Consider the following 25,726-nt stretch of genomic DNA (forward strand, 5'->3'; position numbering starts at 1 on the left):
AAGGGAAGAAAAAGTATTTATCCCCACGTAGGGGCGTTTCCCAATCTTTTTTTCGATGGACGAACATTTCGATTCAGTGCTCCGACTCGGTGTCTCTACGATGAGGCCGGACATTCAGAAGTTGGTTTCGGGAAAACAACTTCAACTATCCCACTAATTACTACATAATTAATGGTAAGTACAACTTGTTTCTAATAAAAAATGGTATCTGCTCTTTTTTTTTTTTTTTTTTTTTTTTTTTTTTTTTTTTTTTGAATTTTTGCGGTGAAGTGGCCCGCGACACGGCTGTCCGAAATGGATATGGCCCGCAGGCCGAAAAAGGTTGGGCATCACTGCATTAAACAATATGGGTTACACTTTCAAAAAATATGTTTTAAATTAACAAGAAAATCATGCTCGTACAAATTTTTTTTCCTTACTGATAAATGTAAGCTTCGATGCGTATTTACCTGCTGACACTTTCACAGAGACTTATTGCGTTGTTATCTCTGCTCGGGCTGTTGGTTGCAAATATTATGTACAAATCAAGTGTAATAAACTTTTGTAAGTTTTTTTGTTTGCAGAATACATCAACTGTGTTTAAATATTTTCTTAAAATGCCTAATCATTAACCTATACAACATACCAGACTACATATTGGGCACTTCTTGCCCAGGAAGTCATGGGTATGAGCTGTCTCAAGACATAACACCTGATGATGGTGAAATTCTATAATTGTGTTACCTATAATAAACCATTAAAAATAAAATACCATTTTCACAATCCACTTATTCTTTCCATAGTTTCCAAATAATGTAAACTGAAATTATTGGCTTATAACCCTTTTAATTAAACTATATTTACATCCATAAAATGAAACTGTCGCACTACTTGACTACAGGTCTAGTGGCACTGATACAGTTCTCTATGGAGACATTAAGCAATATACCATGAGGAGCTTCTTGAAAGTTAGACTTATTGGACAACATATGATGATAGGTTTAGCAAGTGCCTTGTACATGTTGCTGTAGTCATGCTGTGACAAAATATGATAGCATGTTTACCCAGTGCCTTGTACATGTTTCTGTAGTCCCTGCTGTGACTATGTAGAAAAGTTGTCCTCCGCTCCAATGCCATGCAAAATTTCTGGAGAGACATTTGTCCTTCTAGCTGTAGCATTCTGCATTGCTCCATCACTTTCATGCAAAATGCGGTCTCTGGCTTCTTTGGTGTTGCTGGCCTATAAGCCATTTCTTACTACTGTTACTGCTTCTGACTCACATTCACAGAACTGTACTTTCATGATGTGATCTCTGCCTCTAATAATAAAGAGAAGAACATAAAAAGTGCTTTTAGAATTTGATACTGTTATACCTTTACAGAAATATTATGCAACATATTCTCATTGTTGAAATATGCTGCCTACTTCTTTTCTTTCCACACTACATGTTAAACTGCAGGTAAGGTAATTCAGTAAAGTAAATATTCTTACCTTTCAGAATTGTAAATTAAAGCTAGTTAGAGCTTTCATTTCTAATTTTATTATTACGTATTCATTTCTTTGAATCTATTTTACATATTTATTTTGTCTGACATTCAACAGTTAGCGCAAAATAAAAGTAAACATAGGAAAACATAATTTATAAATCATTACACCAAAAAGTGCCACAAGCAGGAACACGACCATCCGCCATGTTGAACATCGCTCACCCCCAGCCTGTAATTTCTAATGTTAGTGAGTCAACAGGGGCTGGGAACCAATTAAATCTATTTCCTTTATTTTTTTATGGGAACATTTTTTTCGGATAACGAACAGCTTTCCAGAATGGATTGTGATCGTTAACCGAGATTCCACTGTACAGTCGAGCAATAGGTACTTGGCTTGTAGCTTACATCTTGTGACAACTCTATGGTTGTTTTCTAGTTCTCTGAAGTTGTTTATTACTTGGCAATTTATGTTAAGTAAACTTTCAAAACTTCTCAAGGCTAACCACAAGGTAATCATTAGAGATCCTATTATTTCACTAAACACATCATGTTTTGAAGATGTTTTTCGTGAAAATTTCACCATGATTTTTCTGTCAACATGAGGGAGCTTTGTCCTCTTTACAAGGCATGTGCTTAAAAATCCAAAATTGTCAAGCAGCATTGATCTTTTAAAATAATAAGAATACCAAAAAGACATGTAATAATTACACATTGTAAAACTGAAACTGAGACATTTTGCGATCTGTCTTTCTGGCTGTTGTGGTGTTAATATATTACTTTCATGACTACATAAATGGTAGCAGGGTTTTGCATCCAAAAAAAGCTTTTGAAACCTCAGTTAAAAATGAAATTGCTGATGGTTTTCAGACCAATAAATTCCGAGGGTTTTTTTTTTTTTTAACACCCAATCACCAGCATCCAGTAAATATTACTGGATATCTTTCCAACCAGCAAAAAAAGAAATGCACAAAAATACACATTTGTTGAAATTAACACGATCTTGTCCACTCATTTTTTAAAAATTAAAGAGTTTTTGGACCCTTGGTTCAATGTCTTGCCAATCATTTGCAGAAGCAAACAAAAGTCAATGTACATGTGTAATGATCATTATAACAAGCCTTGAGTGCTTTAAATGCTAACTTAATGCTTGAAAAATTCTCTTGCAGTGTATAAGTGACAGTAATGTGCACATGCTTTCAGTTATGTCCAAGTTAAGCTGCAAGTATACTAGATCAATTTTTCTGATGAAAAGAAAAAAAATGCTTCTGTGCAAAACGAATTGCCTTGGCGATTATGCAAGCATATATACTTATATGTTTATTTGAATTTTAATTCAATGTTTTCAAAAGAGTGTATATTTTCAAATACAAAATGGTATTTCAGGATTTAATGTGCTTTGTAAACTGTGTGAATAGACTTTTAAAGCAGATGACACAGTGGTTGCTGCTTAAAGAATTCTTTTTGCAAAACTTCTCCCACCCCCACCTATTAATAGAACTATAAGTAACTAAAGAAAGCTCCCAGAATAGTTATTCCGTACTGCTTATATGACCCGTGGATTTTTTGCATTTTCTGGTAAATGATTTTATTAATAATATCTGTTTTCTCAAGGTAATAGTTATCAGGACCATTTTTCTATAATTTAAAGGCAATTATGATGATGAATCCATGGTAACACCATTCAGGGCAATATTTTTATACTGTGATCACATGTAGCATGGTGTGTGTGGTCGGAGCTTGTGCTTGGAGTATGACAAAGTACACTTTGGAAGGTGGTATAGTAACTGTAAGCCACCTTGGCCGTACTTCCACTGTTGTGATTTAATAAGGACAAGAAGCTGTTTTTAGAGTATGTTTTTTTTTTTTAAATTAAAAATGGATCTTAAAGCAGTTTTTAAAAAGTAACCTGCTCGGTGTCATTATTAATAACACTAGACTTTTTGTTAATGATTAGGTAATCCAAGTAATATTTTCATATCATACTCATGTAAAACTACTTTCCCCTCCCCACCACCAAGCCTCCTGCATGAGGTACCTCACTAACTGTTGTGTGATGTGTTTAAAGCTGTGGAACATTGAAAGGGCACTTGCATATATCTTGTATATTTGTAGATTGATTCTGGTGTGCATTATGTATCTTTTTAAATATTTATAGATGTTTCAGTGAGAATGTTGCTAAGAGTATGTTTTTGTTGTTAACTTGTTATGATGCAATAAAATTCACAGAAAAGTTGCAAGTTGTGTTTGTTATGAAGGCTTATCTCAGCTGATGTGTGTGAGAGAGACCACAAACCTGTGTATGAGCAAGTCAAACATGCATTCACACAAACCTCCACAGATTGAATAAATGAAGACTGGCAAAACATGATCATGTAGTTTATGAGAATATCAAACGATACACCAGCAAGTTAAAGATACATCAAAGAATAATAATACCGTTTGCATAATTACTGACTTATCATCACTTATTCTTTAAATTCGGGAAATGGTCCGCCAGTCTCGTGGAAATAACAGAAAGATATTAAAGATCGTTGTGCCCTCGGACATGTTACAGGACAGTCACGTGGATGCCATGTACATCATGAATGCATATGCTGTGTGTGACGTGCGACTTCCTGCTAGATGTGTCACATACACACAGAGTAACATTTGTCAGGTGGACAGTCACATGTCACTGGCAGGCTCACCCCCCGCCTAATAAATATTTCAGTCGCAGAAGTTTATTTGTGAACTGTGCTTAGCTTGTGTGTTTAGAATGCCCCCATTATGGTTCGAATAAAGTATTTCTTTTTCAAGCTATTGTTTCTCTCCATCCCCCATTACATGTACACATCTACCTAAAATGTTCCCCACTTACATAAAATGTTCCCGCTTCCGGGGGGAGCACTGAGCGCCACCTTCAAGAACGAGTTGTCTCTGCTTGTGTACCTCGCGTCTACTAGTTCCATGATGCACTGCAGCATCAACAAATAATGCTTCAGATAAATACGCTGTATGTACAGTCATCCTAAAGCAGACGATGAACAAACAGCCATTCACGCCTAAGAGCAATACTGAAGTACGATTAGAGGGTAACGGTCCCGTGAATGCGATAATGAGTCATGTGACCGTATTATCATGCTGATTATATTACCAAATATTGCGATGTACATCTTGAATAAGTAACGAGTGGGAACCAAGTTTGCTTGGATTACCACCCCCGAAAAGGTCAAAGGTTGTCCTTAAGATTTTTTTTTTCTGGGCGCAGATGACTAGCACCAACGCTGAGGGAAAAGTAAAATGGAAGATTATTTACAAAGGAATGTAAAACAAGTGAGGTAGGTGGTTTGTGGTGTGTCTTGGCACTCAGTGCGTCTGCCTGCATCCGCCTGCTATTATACAGAGTTCTTGAGGCTACTGCTCCCAGTTGTCTGACACTCCGCTGGTGTGTGTCGCCACCCGAGATGTGGGACCACCAGACGTATCGTCAGTGAGAGAAGTAGAGATGGCTGCCTACACAAACTATTCCTGAGAAGAGGCCAAGGTGTCTGGTACAGTCGTTCAAACTGTTCAGCTGTCATTGCATCAGCTAGACTGCAAAGTGTGTGAGAGAGAATGCGTGTGTGACAGAGTGCGTGCGTGCGTGTGCGTGACTACTTGTGACCAGTGTAGAACACTTCATGTGGATGCCAGGTCCTCTACACGAACTTGACCCTCAGCAGCTGCGAGGTGGCGCTCTTGGCGCTGGCCGACACCACATACACGTTGTCCCCGTCGCTGAAGGCGTCGAGGTCGGCGTTGGGCAGCGTGGCCATGGCGTGGACAGGTACAAACCGCTCGACCCCCTGCCAGCGGTACACCATGCTCAGCAACTGCTGCCCCTCCCCACCGTTCTGCGCGTTGGAGACGATGAGGTAGTGGTCCTCCCCCAGCCGCATGTACTCCCAGTCAATGGCGCTGAACAGACGAGGAAATGCAATAATCCGGCTTTCAATACAATTTATTAATTATTATTACATATTGTCTTTTCAAGAAATCTTGTGAGTAAAACACAGAGTATCTTTCTACACACATACAAGAACCTTATATTTAAAAAAATGTTCTACTTTCGTTGTAGTAATATGTAAATAGAATACTGATACTTTGTCTTACCTGTAAGTAGGTATAGACTGGTACTTCTCAAACACTCGTTTGGATTGGTTCAGGCGGTAGATGGTGGAGTTGGTGGCATAGTTGTCGACGTCGAGGTAGTTCTGTGGACCGTAGTTGTAAGCGTTAGCCACGGCCAGGAAAACCTCATCGCCAATCGTGAAGAACTCCCAGTCTGTGGCTCCGTTTGTCTGCAACATAAGTTTGTGTTCTGCCACAACTGTCAACTGCCGGAGGGTGAGTGGTGTACCGCTGGAAGGGGGTCGCTGCATTCTTTGGCATCATGTATGTGTTTCTACCCGTTTTATTGTGGTTTTGACAAGATGTCAGCATGGGTGGGTTTGATGATATGAGATGCTCAGTGTGGAATGAGTAATGTTAATGATTTGATGCGATGCCTACGTTATGTTTACTTCGTTGACCAATGAGAGTGGATTATTTGTCACTGCACCTCCATCGTCTGAAACTGCACGAAGGTGTCGTCACGGAAGAAGTAGAGGGCCGAGTCGGTCAGTGTAGTCTGTCCGGTGAAGGCGTTGGCCACCGCCAGGAAGTGGAAGCCGCTGACCGTGAAGTGTGTCCAGTCGTACGCCCCCACAGTCATGATCCGCTGCTGCTCGCGGAACACTCCCTCGCGCTCCTCCCACAGGTAGATCACCGAGTCCACCAGGTTCTTGTCACCTGCCCACGCAGGTGAAGGGACTATCACTACACTCCAAACCATTTTAATGACTACTTTCGTCTTGACTGGCTCAATGTAACTATATTTTCTCAATTATGGGTGCATACCCGTCTTCCAGGTGCAAGCCTACAAACATCCTCCATGCACAGAAACTGCCAACTACACAAACACTTTAGGGCATATAATTAATACCTGTACTAATGTCAGTATTGTTAACGAAACCGATGATGAGGATGCACACCTTGAGCGTGGTTAGCCACCGCTAAGTAGTGCTGGTCGCCGATGGTGAAATGCTCCACGTCACGAGCTGTCCACGTGGGCAGCTGCTGATACGCGCGAAACTTCTTGCGCTTCTTGCGCCACTTGAAGATGGTGGAGTTGGCCTGCTCGGCCGTCGAGTTGCCGTAGTTGGCCACTGCAAGGAAAAACTGAAAATGGAGTAAACTTTATTTATATTAGCGACAACCAGTTCTCTTGACATACAAAGTCGGCGATTTTATCTTTCTGACGCACAAACAGAAATGGGTTCAGACATTTTAAAATAAAATGAGCCCCAGAATTTTTGTAAATGTTACAATGTCATCTTCATGAGAGAACAACAATGCCGAGGAAGACTCATTACAATTAACAATCTGAGATATTTGTCGTTGAAACGATGATGTCTACATGTATATTCATTCATCATTGGAAGAAGGTTGGCCATGCACGAAGAGTTGTGGAGATAATTTAAACAAGACTGCATTTGCGTTCACGAATGCTATTAGAACGATTCTTTTCGGGGTTCATGATGAAGAGAGACTCACCTGACTTTTTATCTCGAAGAACTCCCACGACTGTGCTGCATTTGTCTCCAGCCTTTGGTAGAGTTCGAAGCGGTCGTTGACCCACTTAAAGAGGGTGGACACACTGGGGCGTCCAGCTCCAAAGGCTGCGTTGGCAAAGACCGCAAACCGACCCTCGTCTGGAATCGTGAAGACCTCCACGTCTAGGGACTCCGCACCCGTGTCGATCTGCTGGTGCTGCACGAAGTAGTCCAGCTTCCTCTTCTCTGTAACACATGGAATACACTATGAGACACCTTGCGTGTATCGAAGTAAACAAAATATTCTGCTCGCAGACATGCAACATGTTGTAATACAAAGACAAGTTATGAAAGGTCAGCGTGATACTGGCTATCTGAAGGGGTCAAGAGGGTTGAGCCTTCTGTGCATGATCCCTTGATCTTCGACTGACCTGTGCCAATGGAAACCTCTCGCCAGACGCCGTTGACGCAGACCTTGAGTTTGCTGGCGTAGATGTCGTAGGCGATGTTTCCCACGTCGGTCCACTCGCACTGACTGGGGCCCGTGGAGAAAGTGGGAAGGGGGTTGTAACCTGCGGAAGAGAGCAGACCCAGTCACAGGATGGAAAGGACAGTAACAATTCAGATGTAAAGAACGATGCTGGCAAAAGGATGATATGTTAGAAAGTGACTCTACTCTTTGTAATTTTAACGGTCATCTGTGAGACACACGTGCTGGTGGTCCTCGTGCGGTCACCGCAGTCTCATGTCACAATCTCACCCCACACCCGCATAATTCGCAATCACACACACCACATAAAGTAAATCAGTCGGCGTCTTGTTGTTCGATCTGCACACGCAGACGACAAGTGGGTGCACTTAGTGCGCGCAGGAAGGAAGGCATCTCACCAGGGAAAGTCTTGATGATGTTGTCCAGTCCTTGTCGTATCGTCTGCTTGGGAGGACACGCCCGCACCACAGCGTCCGCCCCCGCCACCAAGATGACATCCTTGAGCATACCCTGCACACCAACAGCCAGACATCATCTAACATGTCCTGCTCACCCAGTACCCTGCCACATCTTATAAAGCCTTGGAAACCTTAGTGTCATCGTCAACAAACGTTTCTGGAGACCGTCCAAGCGTCTGTTGCATACATTAAAAAAAAAAATAACCTGCGGGCATTGGCATGCGACCTCCCAGCCTTGAGCTGCTGCCTAACATCCTTCGTGTTTACTTATGGGACTAAGAACAGGTGGGTAGCGGGGTAGTGTAGGCGTGTTGGTCTGTTCGTATCAGAGTCGGGTGGATGGCAGGAGATGATACAATGATATAAGCAGGATCTCACATCTCTTTCGGCACCAACGAACCCGAACCTGGAAAACGGTGCGGTGGTTCTTGCAGCGCCCCAGACTGAAGGACGTGTTGGCCAGTGGAAGGAAATTGGGGAAAGGGGTGTGCACCGACCGCACCCGCTTGTCTCGGCAGTCCGTCGTCATGGCAACAGAGTCGGCGGCCATGCTGAAGCCATACGTATGCCATTTTTTGTCTCTGTGAGAATAGAAATGCAAGTTAGGAACATAAACACAAAAGTAGTATACACCTCTCAGTATAGCCGCAGTCTCAGAACAAATGCAATGAAGTCTCAATACATGAATGAATATAAGAAAATGTCAACAGATTACATAAACAGAAACAATCATTCAGCACAGCAGCCAGGAAATACAATATCTTGACATTTTGAGCAAACCTTGCTTGAGATGGAACACACCAGAAGTCATAGTTATGAAGGTTAGTCGCTGTCCAGGAGCAACATGGAGAATTCCCGTAGTTATAAAGAAATGTCCACACCCTGCAGATGTTTCTACCCCTTAGTTACAACAAAGATGTCCTGGGGTAAAGGAACGTTAGGTAACATCCGTAGGGTCTGGGCATCGATTTGCAACTACGAAAACAAGATGGTTTTCCTTGAGGAAACGACTTTGCGAAAAACGATTGAATTCCTCTTCATAACTACGGCCCCTGAGAAATCCCGACCATACCAGCTGACACTCCACGTCCTTAACAAAAACAAAATCATTGTTCCCTAAATATAATTACTTTACTATTTATTGCAAATCAGGCTTAGTGTTGTCTAATGTTTGTGAAACATCTCCAGCCAGCACTCACCTGTATGCGTTGTTTCTGAACTTGTAGCGCTTGTCCTTGAACTGGAAGACCAGGCGGTCGTGGGAGAGGACGACGGAGACGACTCGCTGACGAGAGCCCTCGTCGTAGAGGGACAGCAGACACTCCTCGCGCCGGGGGGACCTGATCATCCTCATGGACATGAAGACGGAGAACTCGTAAGGGAAGAACTGGCAGCCGGTCAGCAGGCGGTCGGCACGCAGGTAGATGTCGCTGGCGTCGCGCGCAAAGGTGAAGGCGTGCACGTGGCTGTGGCTGTCGTACACCAGGCTGACGCCGGCCGGAAGTTGGTCCACCCTTGGAACCGCTTCCTCCAGCAGGTCCACTGGGGGCAGGGCTAGATATGGTGGGTGGGGGACAAAGACGAGAGAGAAGAGACGGATGATGAGCACGAGATATGTTTGTTTTCTTGGGGAATTCGTTGTTTATTTGTTTTCTGTATTTTTTGTTAGATTTTTAATAAAAATAAATGAGCAATTTGTATAGCGCATACTCTCACACTCGTAAGGAGCTTGAGACAAGAATGAGACCTGGACAACATATGAAGGGACGAAATGATGAACAGTACTGATGGGTAATTCAAGACAAACATAGAGAACGCAAAGAGGAATCAGGTAACAACAACAACAACAACAACAACAACAACAACAACAAAGAATGGTATTATGATTCAACAGATGACGATGAATAGAAAAGTAACAATAACCGGAAAAGAGGGGGAGAGGTGAAAAAGGAGCAGCATTGTGTAGCTGCACAGTAGCTGAAAATTCTGTTGTTGTTGTTGTTGTGGTGGTGGTGGTGGTGGTGGTGGTGGTGGTGGTGGTGGTGGTGACAGGAATAATGAGGATACGTCATCAGAGCGGAGTTATCTGGCTGGGGTTATGAGGAAAAGAAGTTCAGAGAAATTGCGAAGGAGTCTGGAACGAAATTAAAACACAGCAAATATTTTTGAGTTGTTGTTTATGTGTGATAAGTTATTTATTTATATTTTTTGACTACAGTAGGAAGTGGTGTAGTTTTGTAATTTGTCGTTCAACTGTGGAGCAGAAGGTCGAAGCAAAGAGGATACCTCTTTGGCAGAAGGTTCAAACATCTAGACACGAGGAACCACTTACTTTGGACATGTTTCTCTGCGCATGTGTATATTTTAAAACGTGTAGCCACCATGGACATAAGGGTTTTAGGTCCAGTAGAATTAATTGATTCCGTTCATATTAAACCTTATTTTTAAATTATTTTGACTACATCTACAAAAGAGATCGTTTTGATTTTCTTTCATGCGCAGGCACAGACACAAGTCGGCGTTGAAAGAGTATTTTACCGGTGGGCAAAGTAGCTTGGATTGGGTTGGCACAAAACCTCGGCAATATTTGTGTGTCCTCGGGGTGGGTCTAAACTGTGATAAAGCAGCGAGTATGTGTCGCCATACTGTCAAACAGTTGCGGCGATCAGATGAAAGCTTAACACGCTTTGCTTTCTCTCGCACCGCCAGCCGCCTGATGGACTTTCAAAATGCAATTCTTTTCACAGACTAAATCCTATTACCCTGTCCAGGGTAAATTTCATTTTCGCACTCTCTCAAGACATTTTTCCACCTTTCTTCTTTTATTCTGCAAGTTAATCCCCACGTTTCTCTCCTCTGTGCTACCCGCTTACACGCTCACGTGCGAGGGGTCGCCCGGGTACACCCATCTCCGCCCCCCGAACTGAGGTCTACGGTCACCCACAAGTGTCAAAACTGCGGATTTCGTGGTTCAGTTTGCTTGCCTTCACTATACTTCACCTGGGCATGCTGATTATCAAATCCAGCCTGTGAAAGACCGATTGTGACTAAATTTTTTAGTAAAAATTCGTTGAAGAATATTTTTCTGTCATTTATTTATTTTTAGTAAAGCTCTGTCAAATGTTTAAATCTCAGATGTAATTAGTTTTTCTACAGCTGTAGTGAGCATGTGACGTGACATGTTTACAAAGTTCGCATGCTGTCCTCGACATGTTTGACTCTCCAATGAGTTAGTTCAGTTATGCCCTTCGCCCCTCCTGGTGCATAGGCCATCGACGACCGCCCTCCAACGCCTCCTGTCCTGGGCTACCGTCACCAGCTGCCCCCATCCAAATCCGGTGAGCTTGGTGTCGGCGGCGAGGTCCGTCTCCAGGTGTTTTCTCGGCCTTCTCGCTTTCTCTTCCCTGGGGGTTCCACGTCAGCGATTGTCTTGTGACGTTGGATGTTGGTTTCCTTAGGGTGTGTCCTAGCCAACCCCATCTTCTCCGCAGGATTTCCTCCTCTATGGGCTGTTGTTTCGTTCTCTGCCACAGGTCGGTGTTGCTTATCCTCTCTGGCCAGTGAATTCTGAGGATTCTGCGCAGGCACTGGTTGACAAACGTTTGGATCTTCTTCGTTGTGCCCTTGGTCGTCCTCCATGTTTCTGCTCCGTATAGTAGGACTGACTTGACGTTGGAGTTGAAGAGACGGATCTTTGTCGTGTAGCCTATGCTCCCGGAGCTCCAGACCTTTCCAAGCTTTATGAAAGCGCCTCTTGCCTTGTTAATTCTTGTCTTTACATCCGCGGTCTGTCCCTCCCTGTTTGTCCACCACACTCCCGAGGTAGGTAAAGGTGTCGACTTCTTCTAGCGGCCTCCCCATCCAACCTGATTGGCTCTTCGCAGTCAGTGTTGACCTTCAGGATCTTGGTCTTGCCCTATGGATGTGTAGCCCCACTTGTGCCGAGGCTGACTGGATCTCTGATGTCTTTTCTTGCATCTGTCGGTGGCTGTGGGACAGGAGTGCCAGATCGTCTGCAAAGTCAAGGTCGTCTAGTTGGTTCCACAGAGTCCACTGGATTCCATTTCGCCTTTTCATTGGTGGCTTGCTTCATCACCCAGTCGATTGCGATCAGGAACAGCAACGGTGAAAGCAGGCAGCCTTGCCTGACCCCTGTCCTCACCTCGAAGCTTCTTGTTAGCTGTCTTTCATGCACTACTCGGCACGTCATTCCCTCATATGAGTTGCGGATCAGGTTGACGATCTTCCTCGGATGCCATAGTGTCTCAGCAGTTTTCCACAGCGTCTCTCGGTCCACACTGTCGAATGCCTTCTCGTAGTCCACGAAATTGACGTAGAGAGGCGAGTTCCACTCTATAGACTGTTCTACGATGATCCGCAGTGTTGCTATCTGGTCTGTGCACGATCGGTCTTGTCTGAAGCCTGCCTGCTGCTCTCGAAGTATCTGGTCCACTGGGCCTTCAGTTCTCTCCAGTATGACTCTGTTGAAGACCTTGCCAGGCACGGACAAAAGAGTGATGCCTCTGTAGTTCTCGCATCGGCTGAGGTCCCCTTCTTGGGATCTTTATGAGATGTCCTTCTTTCCAGTCTGCCGGGACCTGTTCCTCTTTCCAAACCCTCTCAAACAGTCTGTGCAACATGTTGACGGATAGGTCAGGGTCGGCTTTCAGTGCCTCTGCTGGTATCTCGTCTGGTCCTGGGGCTTTACTATTCTTCAGTTGTGTTATGGCTCTTCTGATCTCGGTTTTGGTTGGTTTGTTGCAGTTGATCGGTAGGTCTCTCGCTGCTTTCTTCGATGTCTGGTGGATTTACTGGTGTTGGTCGGTTGAGCAATTCCTCAAAGTGTTCGGCCCATCTGTTCAGCTGCTGGTCTGTTCCCATCAGTGTGTTGCCGTCTCTGCCTTGACTGGTCGCTCTGAATGTCTAATCTTTTCCTGTCAGCTTTTTGGTCGTATCGTACAGTCTCTTCATGTTCCTACTTGCTGCTGCCTCTTCTGCTTCTGTTGCTAGCTCCTCTATGTGGTTCCTCTTGTCTTGTTTGATGCTCCGCTTCACTTCGGCATTCGCTGTGCTATACTCTTTCTGCGCTATTGCCTTCTCCGATCTAGTTCTACTGTTGTTGATTTCAGTTTTCTTTCTCTTTCTTTCGAGGATCTTCTTCTGTGTTTCTGGTGTGATCCATTCTTTCTGTTTTGGTTTCCTTCTTTCCAAGGACTTCCTCGCATGCTGTATTGAAAGACTCTCTGATGTTGTTCCACTGGGTCTCGATATTTGGGGGTGTCTCTTCGTCAAGTAGTTCTTGGAGTGCTTGAAATCTGTTGTGGACTGCTGTCTTGTATTCTTCTTTCATCTTGGGGTCTTTCATGTAGTTCACGTTGTATCTTGCTTTTCTTCTTTCGTGGTCTGTCCAGTTCTTCTTCAGCTTTAGTTTAAGCTTTGCTGTCACAAGGTGGTGGTCGGACGCCACATCTGCTCCTCTCTTGACCTGACATCCATCAACGATCTTCTGAACTTTTTTGCGATGCATATGTGGTCTATTTGGTTCTCTGTCACATGGTCTGGTGAAACCCATGTTGCTCGGTGGATCTTCTTGTGTGGGAACACGCTTCCACCAATCACGTAGTTGTTCATGGCACAGATGTCAGCAAACAGCTCCCCGTTGTCGTTCATGTCTCCTAGACCGTGCTTCCCCATCACTTCTTCATATCCTGTACTGTCTGCTCCAATCTTAGCATTGAAGTCTCCCATGAGGATATTGATGTCTCTGTCACTCAGTCTGTTCAGGATGCTCTGCAATTCGTCGTAGAAGTGCTCCTTGGCGTCTTCACTGCTGTCGTTGGTTGGGCATAGCACAGGATCACATTCATCTTTAGTCTCTTCTTCTTTGTAGAGAAGGACGCTGTGATGAATCGGGGACCTCTTGCCTCCCAGCCAATAAGCGCCTTCTGTGCTTCCTTCTCCAGCATGAACGCTACGCCCTCTGTGTGTGGTGCGCCGTCTTCCTCATGCCCGAGAAGAGGATCAGCTCGCCTGTTGCCAATCGCTGTTGTCCTGACTGCGTCCATCTAGTTTCACAAAGTCGAGGAGTGACAGTTTGTAGTCTCGCATTTCTGCTGCTATCTGGGCTGCCTTTCCTGCTCGAACATAGTTCGCACGTTCCACGTGCCCATGGAAAGTGTTTTCCTGTCGATAGAAGGGTGGTCGGTGTTGTAGCTTCCGAAGGTCGGCTTTCACCGCAACACGTCATACTCCCTCTAGGTGAAGGCCCTTCCTCTTCCAGGACTGTTGGCCATTGTTTTGCTGTTGTCGATGTTTTTGTAGCAAGGGTTTGTTTTACGGGGTGGGGGTGCTAGCCCCACGCCCAACCCTCCTCCTTTTTCAGTCGGGCTTGGGACCGTCCTTGGCGGAGTTTCCAATGAGTTAGGGTTTTGTTTATTCGGAGTCTTTATCCCTCCACGTGGAACTTTATTATTTCCTTCCAAATTCTTGTTTCCACAAAGTTTTACCAAGGGCAGCAGTCGTTGCCAGCAATCGAATATTGCACCAAACATTAAAGACCAACCATCACAGCATTTACTGTCCTTCATACTCACAGGCAAACATTTCTACACTTTAATCGTAAGAAAGGGGAGGGTGAAATTACTCCGGCCACTTAATTGCCTCCTTGGCAAATCAGGTCACACAACATGAAAAGTCTGTCCCTTGATGTCTTTGAGACACGAACCGCCGTCACTATGTCAACAAGGTGCGTGGGCGAGCAGGGGGAGTGATAAGATTGGGCGGGGGGTTACCTCCACCACCACTCTCATCTTCTCAGACCGCAGGTGACTAGTCGCGCCTTGGTCTCGTGGCACTCTCGTTAGATGCGAGACATTATCACAGGAACCACCCAAAGATCGGGTGGACTTGCCGACGAAAGGAGGCCGAGGAATACAAAGTCTGGGTGGTGGTCGTTTCTTCCGGTGAGTGATACAGAGAGCGGAGAAGGATTACTAATAGTCAACTCTTTCTTCCTGTCTTTCTTACTGTTATAATGCCTCGCTTTCTTGCCAAGGTTTGATAACCCTTTGGGTCCACTTGCCAAGAAAGAACATTCTTATGGCTAGTCCGGGATGTTGTAACTTCCAAAGGACCGACAAAGCGTGGAGGGTGTTGCGACTCTTTGATGTGTTTATTGGCCGCCTTCTCTCTCCTTTGTACATCTACATGACCACTTAACAATCTTGTGTGTCTTGGTGTTGATAGAATTATCAAAGCTGTGCGTCCAATGGTTCTGTGTCATCTCTGTGTGCCCTCCTCTCACTCCAGCCTTGGAATGTGTTGGACATACAAGTACGTGGCTGAGGCCAGGATGAAATTGCCTTTCCTTTTACAGCCCGAGACGGGGATGGGGCAATTACCTGCACACCCCCTTTCCTCACCTGAAATGTGTTCATTTTCGCTTTTGAATATTCATCGGTTCCCCCACCCTACCCATCTCAACCTGCGGTGCATTCCTGTGTAGTGACCGCAAAACGGCTTTTTGCCCACAGACGGATGTAAAAGCCTGCATAATTGTAAACCTCTACCCACCCACACGGAAAAAGTGAAAGTAACAGTCGAAAGTGGCATTGAATGCCATCTACTTACTAACGGACATGTGGGTGGGGAACATCCACCCCGCGAGTTGTGTACGAGGCGATCTGTCAGTAACTCTGGCTTTTGTCACAGCAACATAAATGTATATTAAATAACAATAACCTGAATTTTAAGGGACACACATATTACGGGACAGACAGGACACATATGAGTACATGGACAGACACGTATGCTTCCTGAGGCCTCGATGGACGATTTTGGTGAATTATGCATGTGACCTTCAACCTAAGGCGAGGGTAAGCCACTTCCGGCTCCATGTCGGCTGGTAATAATTTTATGCGTAGCATTCTTCGACCATCTCGGTAAGTATAATAATTTTTGTTTTAAAAAAATCATCGATATTGTTGTATACCTTACAGTTCAGGCATACAAGTATCCAACATAATTCTGTCATAGATTTTCAAAGAGTGAACAAATGAAAAAGCTTTGGCTGGTAAAATGTAGTTTGAGTTTATTAAGTTTATTTTTGCATGTGCGAGCGTGTCTGTGTGTTTGTAGACACTTTCCAATACAGACTCGGGTGTCACCAAAGTCAGGTGTGAACACGGGGTGTGTACAAACTTTGTCAACGCATCAAGCGTGCACAATAGCTCAGTGGATGTATCATCATCCAGACCACAGTCGTCACCCCAGCGTTTGGTCAGCGAGGTCGCCGATGTTACAGCCGCAATAAAGCCGTTATTACAAGCTCGTCGCCGTTCGTGATGTACGAGAGTCCCGTTAACCCTAAAGAGCTAACTCACAGCCAATTGAAAAGAGAAAAAAAAAATAGCCATAAACACTCTTGAGCATCAAGAGCTGCTCATGCGCGGCAAGACCTTTGAGGGCGCGAGACGGGTCAGAGGTCGGGTCCATCGGACCTCACACGCAGCGTCGACGATTGCCAACAAATTGATGGCTGCGACGGTTTGGGTGAGCTGGGGGTTGTGGGAGGGGGGTGGGAGTGGCTTGAGTTTTGTGAGGCGTCACCGACGAACGCTCGTGCAGCGCCATCGAGTACCTGGATCGGGGTGTGGCGGGGGCGGGGCGTTACCGCCCAGAAGGGGACTCAACCCAACGATCGCTAGGGAACCAGCCACTTCGTTACCTCCCCTCCGGAGCCGAGTTGAGGTCGATGTGGAGACCGCGTTCACAAAGTTCATTTTGTACGAGGTGAGTCGAGTCTTCACATTTCGTCTGGCAAGGGAAAATACCTACAGGTCTGGCGCCATGACAACGAGAAATGTCGCGTATCAGACGGTATCGCTGTATTGTAAACACTGCCGCCTGTGAGATCATATGACCGGGGCAAAGTGCATTTTTTAATAATAATGTGTCACAAGGGCCCTTTTTGCGTTTGCGGTATCATCGTAGCGATCAACTTCACTTTCTTGCGGGAGAGGAGGCAACTAGTGTGCGACCCTGCAAACCGAACATGCGGTACTTCAAAGACAAAGCCAGGCACGTCCAACCTTTTTCCAGCTCGGTCAGCCATTCACGGGGGTGGGTGAGGCTTGCAAAGTACCCCCCCTTTCTTTTTTAGACTCCCTCTTATGCTGTTGTTGTCCCAAACTTCGAGAGTAAGAGGGGACCCGTGGCTGGTTCCCCCACTTACGCCCAAAGTCTGTGCAGTGAGATCAGCACGTGACACCGTACCATCGCGAGCAACCCCACCCTCCAGGGACACCACCACCTTCGTCTTCTACAAACTCCCTCTTCACCCTCCACCACCTGTGTGGCAGAGGTCAGTGGGTGAGCCAGGTAAAGCGACGCAAAAGAGCGCCGGCAGAGGTGGGCCGGAAGGACCCATGGGGAGTCGTTTCATGTGGGTGAGAGAGAGGCTGGGCGATGTGATCCTCCGAGAACGCTTTTCACTGAGGTTGGTACAGCGGCGGAGCCTGGACATCTTAGACGAGTGCTGGCGCCACCCAGCGGGGGAATAGGAAGGGGAGATAAGCAAGTGTCCGGGTGATAAGAGGAGGTTTGTCTGCAGCCACAAGTGCAGCATGCAGCAGGTGAACGGCTAAACACCCAAGACTGCAATGGCACCAGTCAGAAAACAATCACCAGTCCCTGTCCTTTCCCTCAGTTTCCTTAACAGGTAAATATTCCGAAGCATGACGACCGTCACAGAAACAGATCACCATTATCTACCCACAACTGAGTTTCATAACAGGTTTTTTTTTTCCAATCTGAAGACAGTAAAAGAATGGAGGGTTATTGAAGTGTTATTAAACGTGCACTTACTTTTTAATCGTTATCATACTCGCCCACTAGTGATAGACTATTATGCACTCCCGTAAATAAGTATAAATAAAGTATAATTGCATTAGATATTTTTGGTATATACTTTTATAGTATGTGTTGAAGTGTTATGTAATGTTCTGAAGTTACCATCGGCAATTTCCTGAAAAGGATTTAAAAGCTAATTTGTATTTATATATGTACATCCCTAATGGCCAAGGGACAATCATTCCGAGCTTAAACTAGATCATTTCCTGAGGCGAGGTCCAATTTCTCGTTGTGGCCGACAAGAAAAGAGAACTATCACAGACCAGCCGCTGGTGTCTAAATAATGACAGGGCCCGTGACAGGGTTAATGGACCCAGCGTTTGATTTTCTTCCCCACCTCACCGGGCACAGAGAGTCAATATGGTACTGAAATATACCATGTTACCCGTGGACAATGGAGGTTGTATGTAGAGAAGATGGAGGCGATGGTGGTTTGTTGTTGCGAGAAGATTTTTAATTATTATTATTTGTAGCGATTGTTACATCAAAGCTCGACTTATTGAGACCTTCATTCCGAAGATCCGCTGAAGAAAGAGGATGAACAAGGGAGGCCAAGATGATGCTCACATCTCAATTTGGGGCTCAAAATATTCTAACATCCCATCATCAGTCTGCTGTTAGTTCACTGGCCAACCAGTCAACCGATCACGTGGCCGATGCCACAAGGGAGAGTTGTTCACATCTTTGTGTTGGCGCCAACGAGGGGTAGACGAAGCCAACTCATCGCCGTCGCCGATCAAACGAGAAGACAAAGCGGACAGGAGATAATTAACTTTAGAAACTTTAGTTGAGGTGCAGACGCGGTAATGGCAGGGGATGTCACTCTCGCCGCCACGGCGCACGCTGGGCAGATTACTCTTACTGCGATCGCTGAGAGTGGGTGTTGTTTGCGCCAGTAATGGCCATATCTGTCGCCCTCCACCGCCACTTCAAGTCGACAGGCAAAGTCACTGGGGTCAAACACATTGAAAACTATCCTTCCAGAATTCTCCGGATCCCTCTTTCCTTTCTCTCCCTCGACACACGCACACGCACGCGACACTTCATGGTTCGAATTTATGCTCGACTGCCTCGACATGTGTATATTTTACTCAATTTTGGGGTGTGTGTGTGTAAAGTACCATTCTTGGAGTTTTAACTGGACGAACCAAAGCAGTTTTTACAAGATTCCATGACTACTAAATTTGGTCAACCAAGGACAAGACTATAAACAATATTCATCTAGCGCTGGTTAGTGGCCTATATGTTGAATTGACAATGTGGTACTGGCAGTTTGCTTGTTCAGTTGACTGAGAATTTGAAAGTTGTTCGAACAAGTAGGACTCGGATGATTTGCTAATGTAACTCAACCGTGACATGGAAAGAACAAACAGCTGAATGTACACGCTGAATAGATGACAAGTAAAGCACTCTTCAACATGGCGATCGGGGAACTGGACTGACATGCTCATCCTTTCTATGAGGAATCCATATACAATATGTTGCGTCCAAGAGACGTATTATACGAGAAGATAGATTATGAATGAAAATAAAGAAAATGTCGTATGCTCTTTCACACTTCTTTCTCCGTGTTTTCCATATTTTTCCGTACAAAATATGAGATAATTGTATAGGTAGGCATCTCTACTGGGATGAGCTCGCAAATGATCGGGGACACGCAGAGACTGAGAGGATCGAACTTGATGTTTGGGGGCGGTATAAGGAGGGGGTGTCGCCGTCGCGAAAAGAACAAAGCAAAAAAGGCAAATGCCAATCAGCACCATTTCTTCCCTAGCCACCATCCACCCACTGTCGCCCCTCCCATCCTTTGCTGTGTTCTCGTCAGCCTGGTGTCCAGTGTGGGGGCCTCAGTGATGTCCAATGTTGCGGATTGGCATGACATGCATAAATATTTGTCAGCGGCGGACCAGCGGGTTTGGTGTGGAGGCGATCTGTAAGACGGGCCTGGGACTCGCCAAAGCCGCCGCGGCCTCCGAATTAGGTGTATGGGGGATGGGGAAGAGGGAGTGGATGAGGGAAGCAGGACCACAAACGCCTGCTTCAGGTCGCCGATGGCCCCTCGGCTTAAACGGCGGCGGCTTTGGCCGGAATCTCGCCCTCAAGCCCCCGGCGTTAGCTGCCAAATGCCAGTCACATGACACAACGCTGCGAGGAATTCGCGTTTAAACTCCGCCGACTGTCACCAAGCGAAGAGAAATGTCAAGAAGTTAGCGAACATATAGACAGTTACAAGTGGTTGGTGGGGGTAGAGAGACCACATATGCCATCACCGCGCAAAGCACACATGCACGCGTAAAACGTAGGTCACAGTCTAGTGGCCGTGAACTGGCCGTGAGTGGTTCACCGACACTAGCCCAGCTCTTCCCCTTATGCGACTTGCGTTTCTCTAACAACCAAGCTGCACACAAGGGACGGGAGACACAAATTATCTATCTCACCTGAGCATGCGCGAGGCAGTGTAGGGGGCTGACCTCTAGATGTGGTCAGGATAGACAGAAGGAGGAGACAAAGTCCAGGGGTGATGGCCTCCCAGTCTGCCTTCCGCCGCATCTTCAAAGCCTCCTGACAGAATAACCAGCGCATCACTGTCATCATCTCTTCATTGTTCCCATCACAAACTACAGTTGCCTTTATTGTCAATTAACTTTGTATGTACAGTATCATCTTTAAAAAATAAATAACACTAATTTTCACACGAAATAAGAAAATCTTTTTGAATGATTACTTGTCACACACTATATATATATTAGCATGCATATTATTTTAGAAAAAACCATCTGTGTCACTGAACTCAATGACAATTGTCTGCTGTGTTTATGTTTGGTTCTCTCGCAATAATAGAAATACTGCAGGCAATGAATTTCATTTTATTTTTCATTTTAAGAAAAGGCATCAGTCTGAGATTTTTTTGTCGATGAATATAAAATTGTTTGAGGGCGCGTACATCTGTTTGCAAAATCACAGGCTAAGGAAAACAACTGATAAAAATATATCAATTTCTATTTGTACATTGATAAAAGATCAGTTGTAATCGTGTATTCCATACAAACACCCTCTCCACCAAATCCAAACTCTTTTCTTCGGAAAGCAGTCCTGTAGCGACCCTTCGTAATTATTTTTACAACATTCGTCTCCAGGTTGTGTTCAATAAAGATGACTCAAAATGAAGTTAAATGTTGCTATAAAATATTAAATTTGGGTTTATCTTCAATAAAGTATTGGTGAAATGATACTTCTATCATCATCTTTAAAAAAATAATTAGCTTTTATTTCGCGAATTTTTATGAACCCTTTATCTGAAACATCTCTTCTAAACAACTTTTTTGTTTGTTTTGTTGACAAAGATCCTAGGACAGATGGCTTCATTTCATTACCAGAATTCTGGTGGTAAATGATGATAAGCACTGTCATCATTTATCGTTTCCTTAAATAAAATTTGTCTTCGTCAGCTGATAACAGGCATCCCAGGGATACAGGTCCCAGCACCAGGGTCAACATTAGAGAACAAACGAGGATCTTTCTTTGTGGCGATCAGAAGAGTCTGGCAAGAAGACTGGGTGGCCACAGTCACTCTCATTAAAACATTCCTCCAGTGGTGTCTGCGGCAATTTGTTACAGGAGACAAGCGACTGCGCTGACAATGAAGGCGATAAAGCAGTCGACATGATTTTGTTGCTAACAGACGATCGCTGGTTACAAGAGGTTTGTTTGTCTACACATGGATTTAACTGCTGCAACGCTAACAGAATAGACACTTCAAAGTGTTGTAATTATAATCTGCAAGCACGGAAATTGTAGCAGAATTCTTTTTGGACAAGAATTAAATATTATAATTGTACAAACAAGGACGTGAATTAAATGTTGTAACTAATGCATTTAACTCAGTATAAAAAAATACCAAATTGTTCAGAAATTCATTACATTGAGTAAAGATGACATTATGTATGGCTAAATACATGTACGTATCGAATTCTGCATCTACTATTGAAGTCGACACGGTGTCAAGTTGTGAACACACAGCAAAGGACAAAATCTTCATCAGTTGTAGCTACATCATCCTCAGACCCAAATCAAGCTTGACACACCATCTTCCTGCCCTATCTGCCCCCAACCACGTATTACCATGTTTCAACTGGAAGTTCAATCCCAGACTGAACCACCCGCTCACCACACCCCTTTATTGTGTTCACACGTGCCGTTCATGGTCGACTTCTAATTACAAGGAGAGAGTCTGGGGTCAATGTAGCAGAGCGAAGGATTGGACAGGGGTGAGGTGTCAGAGTTCACATACCTTTGATCTGAAGACAAGAGTGTGGGTAGGTGTGGGTTCTGTACCTAGAATACCTTTGATCGACAAGACAAAGCGTTCGCCAGGGGGCGACACTTTGAATGTTAACATGGTGTCACTAGGAGTATGCTAATTGCGACCTTTGATCGTCACACACCTGTGACAAGCCCAACAACTTCCTAGTGCTTTTAGATACACATACCTGTGATTACTAATTCCGGAAACCCAATGTTAGCACAATAAATCACACATCAACCAATGTTAGCACAAATTACCTATGAAAAAATTCCAAAGGTCTGTGATGAAATGTAGAAACAAGCACGGACGAGTCCGGCGTTACAGATAATTGCCGAGATAATAATTTTTGTGTCTGGTGCACCACACTATCATAGACACAAAACTGGAATATCGGTGAGTTATGGGAGAGTTCGTTATCGTGGTCGTCATCATCATTTTTCAAGATAAAGAAAAACAGTCAAACGAATTAGCAGCCCAAGAGGCATCAAAAATGGCGTGAAGTCGAAATCGATCCCAGACAATATTCCCAAAGAATATTACCTATTGTCCTATCAAAAAAAAAAAAAAAATAAAAAAATAAAAAAATAAAAACTCTGGTATTTCTGCATAACTCATGTTGCGCGTGTCCAGTTGACAGTGGGAGAAAATATATATATACAATCCCCTGTGTTATTAGTTAAAAACCTGCCCGAAGCCAACTAATGATGTTTACCGCTGTAACTCTGTGACCTTTGATTGATGAGAGGTGACTTTAATGTGACATCGCTGCCAGTCATCGCCGCATTAAACACCTATTGTAAAAGGTCTGGAGACTGATAACACGGAGTGTGGATTTATTGCTCTGTCTCTCGCTCATTATTGTCGACCCCGACATGGACGGCGTCTTCAGCCCTCACTTTGCACGTGCAGCCCGCACGCGACGGACAGGTTGACCTCGCCAACATTTTTTACGTTCGACGACCCCTCGGGGGGAAGTGGGGGTCAAGAGTCAGGGGCAATAAATTTTCCTCAAGTGGGGAGACACACAGTTGGAGCAAAGAGATTGCCTCTGAGGCTGGAGGCCCTGGACATGACAACATTGTCACCCTGCAGCAAACTGTTCGACTGTAATATTTCATCCAAGGGGCGACGCACCTAGCATTTTTAAATACCTCCATCTCCCCAGCCCCTTCCCTACACTCTCTCCGTCCTATACTTGAACCTGGAAGTGCGGATATCAAAAGATGAAATCGTTCTAACAAAATTTTGATGATAGTTTTTGTGATACCGTGAAATACTTTGTTGTCATGCCGTCGGTCGTTCGATATTTCTGTCCCGTTGATTAAGAAAGATTAAAAAATATATGGTCACATTGCGAGCACGTGTAAGCAAGCACCTTGTGAGGCTCCTGCACGCTCTGTGAAATGAACAACTGAAAGATTTTGTCCACTCTATTGAACACTGAGGAAGGAGGAGGAAGACAATCATCTCTTAGAGTGGTCAAACAAATAATGTTCACTAAGAACGATTGAAATGTTCAACTGAATATTACTTTTGCATTATTTATTATTTCTTTATTTGATATTCATTTTCTTGAAAGTTTTTTACTTTAACTATTGTTCGCTGTTTTTAAATTGTGTTTAGAGCATTGAAATATTCCAGCTGTACCGCTTGAGGTCACACACAAAGTTTCCATAATCTTCAATGGCACCTGATTTAAAAATTTTAATTTATTATTATTGTTTTGTGGGTGAACGTGTGCCCATGCTTGTGTATATTTTTGGCGGAGGCTTTGAGTGTCCATCAAGTGACAGTTTTACTTAACACAGTGTGCCACGACCAAACCCTTGCAAACTCCATGTTTCACAACTCTGTGGTCATATACATTACTTTTAATGTGCAGATTGTGGAGGAAGAGAAAAGCTTCACTCACCGAACTGGAAAATCAAGACCTTAGGTTGTCGACCCCAAGTCTGGCCAGAGTAAAATTCCCTGCCTTCCAACTTTTTTTCTTTTTTTTTTTTTCTCTCTTACATCTCCTCCATTGCTTACGAAGTCGAATGGTCAGAGCATCTCACAGTAACACTAATAAACGGCTTCATCCACTGATACGACTTGAAGATGACTGCTACCTGGATATGGTGGAGGGAGGGGGTGGGGAATGGAGAGAGGGAAAAATAGTTCTGCGAGTCGATCAGTCAAGGAGGAGGACGCCAGCTCTCATCTAAGATCTCAAACACAGCTCCTCCCTGCTGGGGAGGGAATTGAGGGTGGTGGTGGTGGTTGGGGGGTTACAGCGAATGGCTGGCTGGCTGGTGTTCCCGTTCTCTCCCCCCCCGCTCACCCACCTTCCCGTTCCCTGTTCGTTGGACCCCCTCCCTCACTCCACGTTCCTGGTCTGTTACCTGCCCGCTACGCACCTCACCTCTTTGATGTGTCCGCCCAGGGCTGGGTGGGGCCTTGAAGTGGGGGAGGGTGTCGTGGTGCCGCCCACCTGACGCCACGAGCGGCCGCTGACTGGAGGACCTGTTGCCAGTCGTCAGTGGAGATGCATGGAATAAACGGTGTAGAATCTGTAGATGAAGCCAGAGAAAGGTGTAGATGTCCCGTGTGAAAGGTGTAGATGGAGTCATTGAAAGATGTAGCGGTTTCTACACAAAGTATTCTTTCAAAACACAACATCACTGGCAGGTGGCAGCTGTCACGTGTCGCCCACGGCACGGTGACATCACGAAGGACAGTTTTCATTACACCGATAGGTAAAGTCTCGCTGTGTTATCGAAGTAAACGACATCAAACGAGACTTGGTAACCACCTTATAAGCTTTCTCAACCTAATCTTTTCTTGCATCCATTCGTTTCAGATTTTCTTTGTCACCTTGTTATCTGTCTCCCTTAGAGTGTCTTTCTCTTACTGCACCAAGCTTGTCGTTGTTCTTCTTCGGTTGTTCTTCATTTTTGTTCACACCTGTCTCATGTCTACTTTCCTGTCTTTTAGTGTATTAGGTGCTTTTATTCAGTTGTGTACGAAAATGTACACGAGTGTACAACTATACATGTCGACCTCTGTCGATCTCATACTTCTATCTTCAAATAGGGATTTAAACTCAAAAACTCAACAGAATATTTTGAAAAGTATTATTACTTCCCTGCTTATGGCAGTGGGAGGCTTAATCTACTTTAATCCAACCAAACTTGTTTTAGGATATCCTCTGGTCGCATTAAGGTGTAATTAATCATCAGCCTCGGCCACAAGCTGCAACAAAAATGTTATCAGACATATGAACTGCTGTAAGAACTGACATGGACATTTTGTATGGTGTACATTAGTCAGACACATAGAAGTGTGCTACTTTGCACCTGAAATCCTTTCACAGGTGAGCCGTTTCCTAAGGAATAAAAGACAACCTGGTGATGTCTTATTTTGAATGGCCCCTGGGATGAATAAAGTATTGTATTAAAAGAAGCAACGAAAACTCTTTAAAGGAGAGAGAGAGAGATATAAA

At 44.5% G+C, this 25,726-nt stretch overlaps 1 protein-coding gene across 1 annotated transcript; it reads right to left on the reverse strand.

Annotated features, from left to right (window-relative positions):
* Nucleotides 1–3,828: 3,828 nt before the first annotated feature.
* Nucleotides 3,829–25,030, reverse strand: LOC112568890 (thrombospondin-type laminin G domain and EAR repeat-containing protein-like). Its single transcript, XM_025246405.1, has 11 exons — nt 24,155–25,030; nt 20,375–20,498; nt 9,227–9,581; nt 8,434–8,608; nt 7,968–8,079; nt 7,511–7,651; nt 7,081–7,325; nt 6,519–6,705; nt 6,047–6,276; nt 5,599–5,786; nt 3,829–5,403 (listed from the first exon to the last, which is right to left on the reverse strand). Exons 2-11 carry the CDS (start codon nt 20,484–20,486, stop codon nt 5,145–5,147), a joined length of 2,004 nt encoding a protein of 667 aa, XP_025102190.1. The 5' UTR covers nt 20,487–20,498; nt 24,155–25,030; the 3' UTR covers nt 3,829–5,144.
* Nucleotides 25,031–25,726: the final 696 nt, after the last annotated feature.

The sequence above is a fragment of the Pomacea canaliculata genome, linkage group LG1, assembly GCF_003073045.1.
Source record: "Pomacea canaliculata isolate SZHN2017 linkage group LG1, ASM307304v1, whole genome shotgun sequence".
Classification (NCBI taxonomy): domain Eukaryota; kingdom Metazoa; phylum Mollusca; class Gastropoda; order Architaenioglossa; family Ampullariidae; genus Pomacea; species Pomacea canaliculata.

Bases quoted from the DNA above. Each gene is read 5' to 3' on its own strand.
- LOC112568890 (XM_025246405.1), bottom strand. From the start codon at position 20,486: ATGCGGCGGAAGGCAGACTGGGAGGCCATCACCCCTGGACTTTGTCTC. The intron at 9,582-20,374 runs GTGAGATAGATA...CACCATATCTAG, and splicing joins ACTGCCTCGCGCATGCTCAG to CCCTGCCCCCAGTGGACCTG. The intron at 6,277-6,518 runs GTGTGCATCCTC...CTGCGTGGGCAG, and splicing joins GGTGGCTAACCACGCTCAAG to GTGACAAGAACCTGGTGGAC.